Here is a 13,652-nt window from a genome sequence, read left to right as displayed (position 1 = left end):
TTATTACAATTAACTACAAAGCCATTAGCTTTCATTTTGTGCTCTTGGTAGCAATCATTCTTTATTTATTAGTTTAAGAATAAATGATCTCACTTTCTTGTCTTTAAGTAATTATGATATTTATAATGGTTTTGATCTTATCAGGCAGGTAACTTTTTAAAATCATTTCTTAGGAACACATATAATTTTCATCTCACACATTTTTCACTAGCCACTTCCTTAAATATATCTCCTTGAGTGTAATGAATGTGCTTCAGTACCTCCTGAGCTGCCTGGATATTAGCAGGGCAGCCTGGCATGCTGATTAAATGAGATGACCTGTCATGCAGAGTAAAACTTCTCAATTTCTTTTAAACATGAATTATTGTTACTTAATCACAACTTATTTTCAAATGGAAGCAAAGATGCCGTATGCATCTAACAAATAAGAATAAATCACTACCAAGGAGAGGAAAGGAAAGGTGAAGAAATGAGAACATTTCTTAAGTGATTAATTTTTATAATGACTTAAGCTCAGTTCCCTTATCACATAAGCTATTTTCAGGCAATTAAGAATTTTGGTGAGAATTATAAATTGGCTCCCTGAGTACCATTTCGACAGTATATTTCGAACTTTTTTTTTACTTTAATTCACAATAAAAAATGCATTTTACAAGGTGATTGAGTATACTTATACAAATATATATCTTATATACATTAAATATACCTATAAGTATTATATAAAGTATTCCACCTTACTACATGCTGCTTACTCTGATATTTTCTATTTTATGTCATTTTTAAACCTATGTTGATTTTGCAAGTCACTCAAGGGTCATAAACAGCTGTTTGAAAAAAAAATTTAGGAAATTATTCTTTGAAGCTAATGTGTAGTTCCTTGATCATTTGTTCACTCAGCAGAGTTATTGTTATTTGCAAGGCAGTGTTTTAAGTCCTTGCTATATAAAAAAGAGTTAGACATAAGGCCTGCCTTTATAATCAATTACTTATGCTTATTTAAAGTCCAGTTAAAATAAACTAAAATATAGATGCATGTGAATTTTTTATTCCTTTTCTGTCCTTTCTGGCTTCTGCTTTGGTATTGATTATTGTTAATTATATGTGTCAAGATTTTCTTGATTTGACCTTTGTATTTGTCTATTTGTGCATAATCACCAGTCATAATCTGTTTGTGATGTTATTACTGTTTCTATGGAAACAACATTCAGTGCCTCAAAAAGAAGCAAGAACATTCTATTTTTTAAAGAAATTGAAGTTTGGTGGTAATGGTAGGGAAAAAACATCTGGACAAGAGAAAACAAAAAGATAATTTAAATCAGGAGGAATGGTTTTACATTTTCTAATTTAAATAAAAGCCTTACTATAAGTGCTATGTTATAAAAATTGCCCTGTAAATGATGCTAGTTATCTTTTTACCTCTATATATTTATAATTGTAACTTTTATCTTTTTACCATTTTACTTCAGTGAAATTTCCTCCTTAATCCATCAAGTCTTTTTTAAAAATATAGTCCTGACAGTTTTCTTACATTATTGTCAAGTAATAGTGCCTTGCTTCTGTGTTATCATGTCATGCATTCAGGGAAGAAGGAGTCACTTAAAAAAAAAAACAAAACACCTTTGAATCGCTATTAAAATAAGAGTACAGCCTCTCCATTTTTCTCCTTTCCACACTTATCCAGTGAGTGCATAATTTCCATTGAGATTCCTCAAAAGACACCAAATAAACTCTCTGTAGACATTAAATTATAATCATTTAAAAGTATTACATAATTAACTTTGAGGAAGTCAACACTTCGACATATTTTAATTCTTCCTCTATTGACCACTTAAGCTAATTTTCATAAATAAGTATGTATTAAGTATCTCAGGTTTTTGACCACGCAGTGCCCTTTTACTCTCTATATTCAGTGTGTTGAGAACTTAAGAAATATGATGGTCTGGAACAGTGGAATATGTTCTGGACCATGAATTATAGAGGAAGGAGTTTCCAGGTTTGAAGGAAGTTGATTAAGGAAAAGTTTTTAGAGAGGTATAAAAAATATACTACCAATGAAAGATGATATAAACTTGAATACAAGATAACAAAGTTTTCCAAGATGGTTTTCCATTGTAACATTTCAAATGTTGTCATGTTATTTTTATTGATTCTCTTGGAATAATCCATTCACATTTTTTGTCCTTTTTCTGCTAAGTATGGGTTTTTCCCATTACTTTTTTTTTTTACTTAAAGGATAGTCAGTATGTGAATACATTCTTAGTTTGTGTGTATGTAATATTTATTATTATTATTCAAGTAATTCACAAATACCTTTTGAGCCTCTTCTTCTTTGTAAGACATTAGTCCTTTGTCAGTCTTTTTATCTAAATACTATGTTTTGATTTTAAATATATCTTTAAAAAGTAGACTTTCTTTTTTAGGGTAGCTCTAAGTTCACAGTAAAATACAGCAGAATGTACAGAAAATTCCCATATACTGTCTGTCCCCATATACACAGTCTCCTCTACTATTAAAATCCTCCATCAGAGTGGTACATTTATTAAACTGATGAACCTATATTAAAACATTACTATAACCCAATCCATATTTTATATTAGGGTTCACTCTTCAGGTTGTACATTCTCTGGATTTTGACAAATGTATGACATGCATCCATCATTATTGTATCACACAGAATAGTTTTACAACCCTAAAAATCTGTACTCTACCTATTCATCCCTCTCTCCTAATCCCTGACAATCACTACTCTTTTACTGCCTTCATAGTTTTATCTTTTCCAGAATGTCGTATGTTTCAAATTATATGGTATATAGCCCTTCAGATTGGCTTCTTTCACTTAGTAATGTGTTTTTAGTGTTCCTCTATGTCTTTTTATGGCTTGATGAGTTCATTTCTTTTTAGCACTGAATAATATTTTATTGTTTGGATGTACCACAGATTATGTATCCATTCACCTACTGAAGAACATCTTGGTTGCTTCCAAGTTTTGGCTATAAACATCTATGTGCAGGTTTTTACATGGACATAAGTTTTCAACTTATTTGGAGTTCAATTGCTGGATCATATGGTGAGCTTTGTAAGGAGTCGCCAAATTGCCTTTCACAGTGGCTGTTGCATTTTGATTCCTACCAGCAGCAAATGAGAGTTCCTGTTGCTCCCCATCCTCGCCATCATTTGCTTTTGTCAGATTTTGCCTCTTCACCATTCTAAGACGTGTGTAGTGGTATCTCCTTGTTTTAATTTGCATTTCTCTAATGGTATAAATGATTTACATTTTTCATATACTTGCTTACCATCTCTGTAACTTCTATGCCATCTCTATAACTGCTAATTATATAACTCTCATACATTCACCAGAGATACTTTGAATGGCAAAGAAGCACATGGAGCTCAACATCATCAGTTCTAGGGAAATGCAAAAAAATTCACAACGAGATACTACTGTACATCCACTAGAATAGTTAAAATAAAAGAGACTGACAAGGCCTATCATTGGCAAGATTTGGAGAAAATAACCTCCATGCATTCCTAGTAGGGATATAAAATGGTACAGCCATCAGGGAGAAGAGTTAGGCAGTTTCTTTGGAAGTTAAGCACAGTTTCCGTATAACCTAGCAACGTGGCTCCTACTATCTACTCCTAAGAAATGAAAAACATTCCCACACAAACACTGGTCCATGAGTTTGTATAGCAACATTATTTATAACTACCAATAACTGGAAACAATGCAAATGTCCATCAGCTGGTAAATGGATGAACAAAATATTTTATTCCACACAGTGACTAGGACTTAGAATAAGAAGAAACAAACTACTAAACAAATGCAACTACATAGATGAACCTCAAAAACTTAATGCTAAGTGAAAAAAGACACAGTTTCTGGTTCCACTTATATGAAATACTAGAAAAGGCAAATTATAGGCATGGAAAGGAGATCGGTGGTTGCTTACAACTAAATGGGGAAGCAGAGATTGACTGCAGGTGTGGTCATAATGGAAATTTTTGGTGTGACATAAGTGCTCTAATCCTGAATTGGGGTGGTGGTTGCACAACTGTATAAATTTACTAAAACTCATTGAGCTGATCACTTAAAATGTGTGAATTTTATGGTATGTAAAGTTAACCTCAATATGGCTGTTAAAAAATATAGAATAGTGTGTTTTGTTCTTTGTCTGCCTAGGCAATTATCTGCAAGAAACTTTCTGAAAAGCTGATAGAATTTCCATTGCTGGCTGCTTGGTACCAGAGGATTCAGGAAGTGCCAAGAGTAAAAGCAGCAGCTTCTCAGTGTGGGATCCAGTTTCTCCATTTACCAGAGTTGCTGACCACCTCGAATGAACAAGATGCAAACTTAAGTGAGGTCCCAGGTGTAGAGGAGCAAAATGACGCTTCATTTTTAGGAGGACCAAGACCCACTATGACCAAGTTAATGGTACTTAAAATGTTTTTATCCACATTTTCTTTGAAAACTTCCATGTGATATAATGTTGCTGAGCATTCTACCCCAAATTGTAATCATTTATTGATATCACTTTTGTTTTAAATTTTATTTGTAGCCATTTTACATCACCCTTGACCAATTTATATTTCTATGTCTTTGCATGTAAGTGAGGTATCACTGAAGATTTTTAATAGTATGTGTCTTTAGAGCCAAGTAAGTCAGAATATGTATTTTTTAAAAGTATTTTTCTCAAAACTTGTCTTTTTATATTCAAGACATTGGTCAAGGTCATATCTCATCTGGTCAAATGTATTGTTTTAACCTGATGTTTTTCTGTTGCAAGGTTTTGGCCTCGGTTTTTAAATTTTGAGATGGTGGTTTGAAGTTAAAGAATATGAAAACATATCAATTTACTTTCTAAGGTTTTGCCTAAATTTAAGATTTTTTTTAGTTCTTTGCATTTTGTTTTTACTTTTTATTTTAATGCCTTTTAAAAAAATGTTTATTTATGTTTGAGAGAGACAGAGTAAGTGCAAGCAGGGGAGGGGTAGGAGACAGAAAGAGAGAGAAAGAGAATCCCAGGCAGACTCTGCACTGTCAGCAAAGAGCCCAACATGTGGCCCTGTCTCACAAACTGTGAGATTACAACCTGAGCTGAAATCAAGAGCTGCCTGGGCACCCCTATTTTAATGCCTTTTAATAGAATAACACATATAATTTATATTTCTCTCTTTGCAGCAAAATTTGTTTCTAATAATACTAGTTGTACAAGTTCTCTCCAATAGGCTTTCTTTTCTCTGTCATCCTAAACAATTTACAAAAAATATTTTGCTTTTAGCTTCAGCTATTTGAAGATTTGTTTGAATAGAGGAAAAATCAGGAAGTAATTTGAGCTGTTCATCTGAGTTGTACTGGAAACATATTTATTATATTTCTCCACTTTGGTTAGGAAGCATCTGAGTTCTATCATTAATAGAGTTTGCTCAATTAGAAAAGAACAAGATTGTAGTAGTGACCCCCACCCCTATCTTTTCAGTTTTCTTAGCTTAGTGATGAAACAATGAAATATGATTATTTAGTTGAATTTAGAAGAAGATATCAAGGCATGTCCAAAGTTCGATGTGTCTTGATCAGATGGCTCTACTGTGTAGGGATCTCAAGTTCACTTCCTGAGTTTCTTGAAATAAAGGATCAGCAGGAGAGTAATTTGCTTTGTATTAAAATACTGATTTTGGGGGCACCTGGGTGGCTCATTTGGTTAAGTGTCCACCTTCAGCTCGGGTCATGATCCCACAGTTCATGATTTCGAGCCCCACATCAGGCTCGCTGCTTTCAGCATGGAGCCCACTGCAGGTCCTCTGTCTCCCTCTCTCTCTGCCCCACTCCTGCTTACACTTTCCTTCTCTCTCAAAAATAAATAAACATTAAAAACTTTTTAACAAAATTAAGCAAATAAAATACTAATTTTAAAAATTTCAACAAACCAAAAATCTGCTTTTAATTCACAGTTACACAGTCTTGAATGAAAAATTCAGACTTCAGATTTTTCTACCTATGCTTTTCAGGCAATAAAATGACGTTAGGAAAAACATTTGTATTTTATACATCTTAAAAATATTTATAAACAATGAGAAATAAAAAACAAATTTAAATTCAGGAAAAATTAACAAGCAATTGTAAAAATAAGCTGTCTTATAATAACATAAAAATATATAAAAGAATCCTTAATTTTTAATTTACAGAGGATGTGTTAGTTCAGGCCCCTGAGCAGACTCCAAGACAGGGTTAGATGTGCAAGAGGTCTACTGAGGGAAATCTGTGAGGTAAAGTGGGGAGGGAGACAAGGGAGACTGGGAGAGCCTTCAGTCTGTGATGCAGGTTTGACCCTTGTACATGAGTCAGGAAAGAAAGGAAGACTGGGTTAGAAAAGTTTTAGACTTTAGTGCGGGTCTAAGAAAGTTTTGGCAAGCCAGTGGGGCATCCTTGAACCCAAATCAGCGGTCAGAGAGTTCCATGTTTCTCAGGAATAGGTCTGACATAGTTATCTTAACCAGTCTCACTCATTGGCTTAGGAACAGTCCATGGAAAGACTACTACAGACCAGGTAACTTGAATTCTAGTTCCAGCTTTGTAACTAAGCTAACCTTATGACTATCAGTATGTTGTTTAACCAAAGGGCCTTAATTTCTCCATTTATAAATTAGGAGAGTGTAGTAGATACTCTGTGGGATTCTTTCTGATTTCAAATCTTACGGTTATATAAAAAATGACTGGGACATTACATCAACAATTTAAAAAAGATGACTGGGTGGCTCAATTGTTTGAGGGTCTGACCCTTGATTTTGGCTCAGGTCATGATCCCAGGATCCTGGGATCAAGCCTTGCAGGACTCCTTGCTGAGAGTGAAACCTCCTTAAGATTTTTTCTCCCTCTCCCCCTCTCCCCTACTCGGGTACTCTCTCTCTCTCTCGAATAAAAATAAAAAATTTTTTAAAAAAAGTTCAAACCTGAAAATAAGTTAAAATTTCTATTTTCATTTACTTCAAATTTGATAGTATATATTAGAAACAATAAATGTTACTTTTTACCAGGACATTGTTTCTGCTACTTACTAGTGAATTATTATCATACATTTGAAAAACAGTGAATACTGTATCAAAATAATATATGTGAATTTATTTTATTTATATCGTAACTTTTAATTTTTCTGTAGTCACAGTATTTTGTGCCAGTTACATGAGGACAAATGAAATTGGTGCCAAGTAGAAGTATAAAATAGTGAAGTATTTCTTAGGAATACTCACATCTCACTTTTTCCTTCTTTTTTCTTTGGTATACTCTTACCTCCAAAATTTCCCTTAGTCTCCAAAGGTTTTAAATTTATTTATTCTGTTAGTCCAAGAAATGTATATGTTTAGTCCTTGTATTGAATGTGGGATATATGAAAAGCAAATTAGACTGCCTTCAAGGGCCTTAAATTCTTTTTTTTTTTTTATCAGTGAATTTTTTTTTGTTTTGTTTTTACAAATAGTTTATTGTCAAATTAGTTTCCACATAACACTCAGTGCTCATCCCCATAAGTGTCCTCCTCTATGCCCCTCCCCCCCTCCCCCCCCCTCCTTCAGTCCTCAGTTTTTGTCAGCATTCAAGAGTCTCTCATGGTTTGCCTCTCTCCCTTTCCCCCACCATTTCCGCCCTTCTTCTCCCCCTTGTTCCTCCGTCAAGTTCCTCCTAATCCTCCTATACGTGCAAACATATGATATTTGTCCTTCTCTGCCTGACTTATTTCGCTCAGCATAACACCCTCAAGGTCCATCCATGTTGCTGCACATGGCCAAATTTCATTGTTTCTCATTGCCATGTAGTATTCCATGGTATAGATAAACCACATCTTCTTGATCCATTCGTCCATTGATGGACACTTAGGCTCTTTCCATGTTTTAGCTATTGTGGAGAGTGCTGCTATGAACATTGGGGTACATGTGCTCCTATGCCTCAGCATTTCTGTATCCCTTGGGTAAATTCCTGGCAGTGCTATTGCTGGGTCATAGGGGAGTTCTATTGTTAGTTTCCTGAGGAACCTCCACACTGTTTTCCAGAGGGGCTGTACCAGTTTACATTCCCACCAACAGTGTAGGAGGGTGCCCGTTTCTCCACATCCTCGCCAGCATCTAGAGTTCTCTGATTTGCTCATTTTAGCCACTCTGACTGGCGTGAGGTGGTATCTCAGTGTGGTTTTGATTTGTATTTCCCTGATGAGGAGGGATGCTGAGCATCGTTTCATGTGTCTGTTGGCCATCTGGATGTCCTCTTTGGAGAAGTGTCTGTTCATATCTTCTGCCCATTTCTTCACTGGGTTGTTTGTTTTTCGGGCATGTAGTTTGGTGAGTTCCTTATAGATTCTGGATATTAACCCTTTATCTGATATGTCATTTGCAACTATCTTTTCCCATTCCGTTGGTTGCCTATTAATTTTCTGGGTTGTTTCCTTGGCTGTGCAGAAGCTTTTAATCTTGATGAGGTCCCAACAGTTTATTTTTGCTCTTGATTCCCTTGCTTTTGGGGATGTGTCAAGTAAGAAGTTGCTGCGGTGGAGGTCAAAGAGGCTGTTTCCTGCTTTCTCCTCTAGGGTTTTGATAGTTTCCTGTCTCACGTTCAGGTCCTTTATCCATTTGGAGTTTATTTTTGTGCATGGTGTGAGAAAATGATCTAGTTTCATTCTTCTGCATGTTGCTGTCCAATTCTCCCAACACCATCTGTTAAAAAGACTGTCTTTTTTCCATTGGATATTCTTTCCTGCTTTGTCAAAGATCAGTTGGCTGTATACTTTTGGGTCCACTTCTGAGTTCTCAATTCTGTTCCATTGGTCTATGTGTCTGTTTTTGTGCCAATACCATACTGTCTTGATGATGACAGCTTTGTAGTTCAAGGGCCTTAAATTCTGATGAGGGAGGTAAATAAGGAAAAAACACAATTAAATGTGTGAACACATTAGGTAATGGTAAGTGCTATAAAAAAAAAATAATGTGGGGTAAAGGGGTGGAGGTTATGTGAGTTAGAGTGCTTTGTAGATGGAGTGGTTAGGAAGTCTTATCTGACAAGGTGAAGACCGTTGAGCAAATAACCTGAATGAATTGAAGATTTGGAGGAAGTGTTCTAGGCAGAGGGTTCAACTACTGAACAGACCCTGAGAAAATCTATAGAGATAGAAGGTAGATTAATAGTTACCTAGGTCAGGGAGCTGGTGGGGGGTTGGGGGGAGGATTGAAAGTACCTACTAATGGATATGGGACTTCTTTTTGAAATGATGAAAAAATTCTCAAATTAGTATTGATTGTAGCACAACTGTGAATATTATAAAAACTATTAAATTATATGTTATAAATGTAATGGTGTATAAATGATATCTCATTGTATTTTTGAAAAGACTCTAAAGTAAGATTAAATTTGGTCAAATGAGGGATAGCAAGTTCAGAATGGCTAGGCTAGAATAAGGGATATAGAATAGAGGTAGATGATGTCAGAGAGATGTGTTTATTTTTCTGGAAGCAGGTAAGTTCTCTAGACCTCTAGATATATCTTTACTTCATAAAACAATCTTTATACTATTTCCTTTGGTACCAGAATTCAACTAGTTTTCATAATGGAAAGTAATCTCATGAGCTAATTGATTCAAACTAGTGATAGATTCTCAGAAATTTTTCATTTGAATATAATATTTCTGAAGATAAAATACCTTAACCATGAATATCTATCCTGTGGGCCACATACCCAGAATGTGATTGCAAGGGGTCTGGGAATCCGTATGTATGCCATATAACTGTCTGCAGATCAAATAAATAAACGCACGACTTTTAACATAGGGAAGGAGCCTGAGAAGTTTTTTATATATTGAAAAGTGGTCCTCATTTTTGGAAATGTTGGGAACCATTTAGTTACAACAGAGGAATCCTTTTTTAGAGGCATTATAAACACTTGTAAAAGAATAGTATGGATGATGTTTGGGGGTATTATGTTAAAGTGGGTGCTTTTTGTCATGTAAATATAATTCCTAGGCAGTCACAACTTTCATAGATATGAAGACAGATCCTGATGGACATATGCAGAATCAGTTTTTTATTTTATACTCTGTGGAATGTTTTTGATAAAATTTTTATCCTCAGGTAGCTTTTCTTTTTGACACCTAATTTATTTCTAGATAGCTTATTACTTCTATGTAGTTTTAGGTAGTAATTTAAAAATAGCATTTTTTGTTATCTAGGTATAAAAAGTAGGAAAGTATGCTATCAAAAAATACAACATATCATATTCCTTGTGTAACTAAATATTTTGAGGAACATTTAATGACTGTTAATATTTGTGTTTCTTCTTGTCAGTGTAGAAAATATAAATTTGGCCTTCTAAAACACAACAGAATTCTATTAATTCATTAATTCGGAAAGAGTCTATTTCCTATTTCTAGGAAAAAGGCATTGAAGTGATGTTTTCTCCCCACCCTTGCCCTACTTGGACCCTTGATTGGAGCAATCTCCCTGCAGCAGTGAGCCCAAAGGAAGGTGAGTTTTTTTTTTTCTTTCCTTTAAGTTTTAATCATAATCTAGATAGTCTCTTCAGATCCATCTTCGAATTCTCTAATTTTCTTTTTGGCTTTATCTAATATTCTGATTGTATTATCCATTGAGTTTTCTTTTCTTTTTTTTTTTCTAATTCTTTAAGTACTTGTTTTAATTACAATTAGTTAACATACAATATTATTTTAGTTCCAGGTTTGCAATATAGTGATTCAGCACTTCCATTCATCACCCTGTGCTCATCAGGACAAGTGCCTTCCTTAATCCCCATCACCTGTTTAATGTATGCCCCCTACACACTTCCCCTCTGGTAAACATCAGTTTCTTTATAATTAAGAGTCTGTTGTTTCTATTTTCATATTTATTTATTTATTTTAAGAGAGAGTGTGCTTACAAGCAGGGGAGGGGCAGAGAGAGAGGGTCCCAAACAAGCTCTATGCTGTTAGCACAGAGCACATGGGTCTCAAACTCATAAACTGAGATTGTGACCTGAGCTGAAATCAAGTCAGACACTTAACTGACTGAGCCATTCAGGTGCCCCAAGAGTCTGCTTCTTCATTTATCTCTTTCTTATTTTTTTCCTTTGCTTATTTATTTTGTTTCTTAAATTCCACATATGAGTAAAGTTTTCATTTTATTTTTGTTATAAAAATTTCACATATATACATTGCTCAGATTCAACATTTCTAATATTTTCCTACATTTGCTTTATCTATTCCTTTCTGTCTCTTTGCTGAAGTATTTTGAAGGAAATTCCCGGTAACTTGTCCTACTGTAGTGCATACCTCAAAGAAATACTGACATCTTAAATAATCACCATGTTCTTATCATACCTAACAAAAATTAACAAGAATTCCTTGATACTTTAATAAACAGTCCCATAATCATTTTCCCTAATTGTTTAAAGTAGTGTTTAAAAGATTTTTATAGTTAGGGTTTTAGTTAAATAATAGATTTTTCAGTGCTAGAAATTATATTTGGGTTGTTTGTTTTTGTAATAACATTTTCTTGCTCATGTTTTAATTTCCTCTTTTCATAATTTTTAAAGCATAGTTGTTTTATATTCTGTATCTGTTATTTCTAATACTTCTTGATGTTCATTCAGATATAATTCTGTTTGTTTTTTCTGTTGATTTCAGTCCTGGTGTCTTATTTCCCTAATAGTTTTGTAATCTTATATTGTGAATTCATTTTTGGCTACTTAAATCTGTGAGAATCTTGTGGGGCCTGGGTTAAGAGTAAATATCCACAGAAAGGGAGCGCCTGGGTGGTTCAGTCTGTTAAGGTTCTGACTTGGGCTCAGGTCATGATCTTGCGTGGTTCGTGGGTTCGAGCCCAGCGTCCGGCTCTGTGCTGACAGCTCAGAGCCTGGAGCCTCCTTCAAATTCTGTGTCTCCCTCTCTCTCTGTCCCTACCCTGCTCGCGCTCTATCTCTCTGTCCCTCTCTCTCTCAAAAATAAATAAACATTTAAAAAATTTTTTTCACAGAAGGAATTTCTATTTGCTGATGTCAGACAACTCATGGTACTAGAACTTAAGACCAGTTAACAGTTTTTAAGCATGAGATTCCTTTAACGTTTTCATTTGGAGCTGAGGTTTAAATAGACAAGTTACATTTTTATCATCTTCCTTTGCTATTGAATAGAATTTTTTTAAATGTATCATTTCATAGGAATTTAGCTTTTCAAGGTTTCTGCTTTCATGTAGTGATATTGATTACAACTTTCCACATTGTTAGGTATCCAGGACCACCCACTCTTCTTTGTCTTGTTATTAAAGCTTAGATCCCTCTTAGCAACTACCCTTTCCATCAGCTGTGGTGTCTGTTCAAGATTATTACACTGCTGTTTAGTTCCTTTCATTTTTTGTTAAGGCCTTCTGGATTTCCCTTTACTCTCAGAAATCCTTTTAGACAGGGGAAGGATGATTGTTGAGTTTTACATACCATTTTAGGTGTTTTTAGGTGAGAGAACTTTTTTATACCTTAATGTTCTATTTCTTTAATTGTCCACTTATTCTTTAGTTTTAGACTAAGCCAAATATAACTTTTGATTTCCAGATGCCCTTTGAAATTGTTTGTCTGCCTTTTTCATATTATTCTCTTCTGTGGTGCTTCCTCAATATTGTGTATATCTCACTAATTAATTCTATTCTGTCAACCAAGGAGATAAAATTCTTTCCAGGCCAGAATAAGATTTTATTGGGCAGTTAAGAACTCTGCCTCAAAAATGTTTTATAGAAAATAAAGTCATTTTTTGGTCTTTGTTAAATATATGAAAAATAGTCACTAATGAATTTGTTAATGTTTTAATTTTAAATATTTCTGACATTCTGAATATTTTAAATGTTTTTATCAAACTTGGATTGTTTCAGGTATTCTGGTTACAGTATAGATTTTGAATACGTTAAAACTATAGTAAATAAAAATCAGATTTTCACTAATATTTACTAAGAAATGAATACAGAGATTTCTAAGTGTCACATGCTTTGCTTTACCCATAATTAATTTACTATGAAGCCAAAATATTATCTTCAGTTATTAATTGAACAATCAATTACCCCTGCTACCAACTCAGAGATTTGCATTAAGCATTCAAGTCTGGTTGTTTTACTGGTTAGAACTGCATATCTAACAGAGTTTTTGGAATATATTACTCATTATATCCCTTTAATTGGATCACCTAGTTTTCATAAATATTATGACAAACAAGGAGCTATAACAGGAGAGCTACATTATTTACATTTCATTCGCTGTTTCTTAAATGGTTTATATGGTCTGTGTTAAAGTAAGGCAGAATTGTTGCATTGTAGATGTTCTTTTTTCAGTTCTGGGCATTTCAGTATTACATGTTAATAGGATTGTTGTGAAATGAAATTATTATATACATAGGTGTGGAGGTCACTGTGAAAGTGTTCTCATGATTTGTGTTCTGGTATTTTTAGAAGAGATTGATTGTAATAAGATTTTATTAGTACTAGGTTCATTTGGATGTCACAAAGGCCGACTTCTTATGTGGAATATGTTGAGTTACGTCAAAATTATGGTACAGGGGCAGCTGGGTGACTCAGTTGGTTGAGCGAGCAACTTCGGCTCAGGTCATGATCTCACAGTTTATAGGTTTTAGCCCTGCATCAGGCTC

At 34.3% G+C, this 13,652-nt stretch overlaps 1 protein-coding gene across 3 annotated transcripts in view; it reads left to right on the top strand.

Moving 5' to 3' along the window:
• Positions 1-13,652, top strand: part of GSTCD (glutathione S-transferase C-terminal domain containing) — a 138,723-nt gene that overhangs the window by 21,823 nt on the left and 103,248 nt on the right. For all 3 annotated transcript variants that reach the window (XM_039255608.1, XM_039255609.1, XM_039255611.1), the window contains exons 4-5: positions 4,181-4,432; positions 10,404-10,497. In XM_039255608.1, coding sequence (XP_039111539.1) covers positions 4,181-4,432; positions 10,404-10,497 — 346 coding nt within the window. The remainder of the gene's footprint in view (positions 1-4,180; positions 4,433-10,403; positions 10,498-13,652) is intronic.

Source organism: Hyaena hyaena, unplaced genomic scaffold (genome assembly GCF_003009895.1).
Source record: "Hyaena hyaena isolate Hyena2069 unplaced genomic scaffold, ASM300989v1 scaffold_535, whole genome shotgun sequence".
In the NCBI taxonomy this organism is placed as follows: domain Eukaryota; kingdom Metazoa; phylum Chordata; class Mammalia; order Carnivora; family Hyaenidae; genus Hyaena; species Hyaena hyaena.
This window is presented reverse-complemented; position numbering and strand designations above follow the sequence as displayed.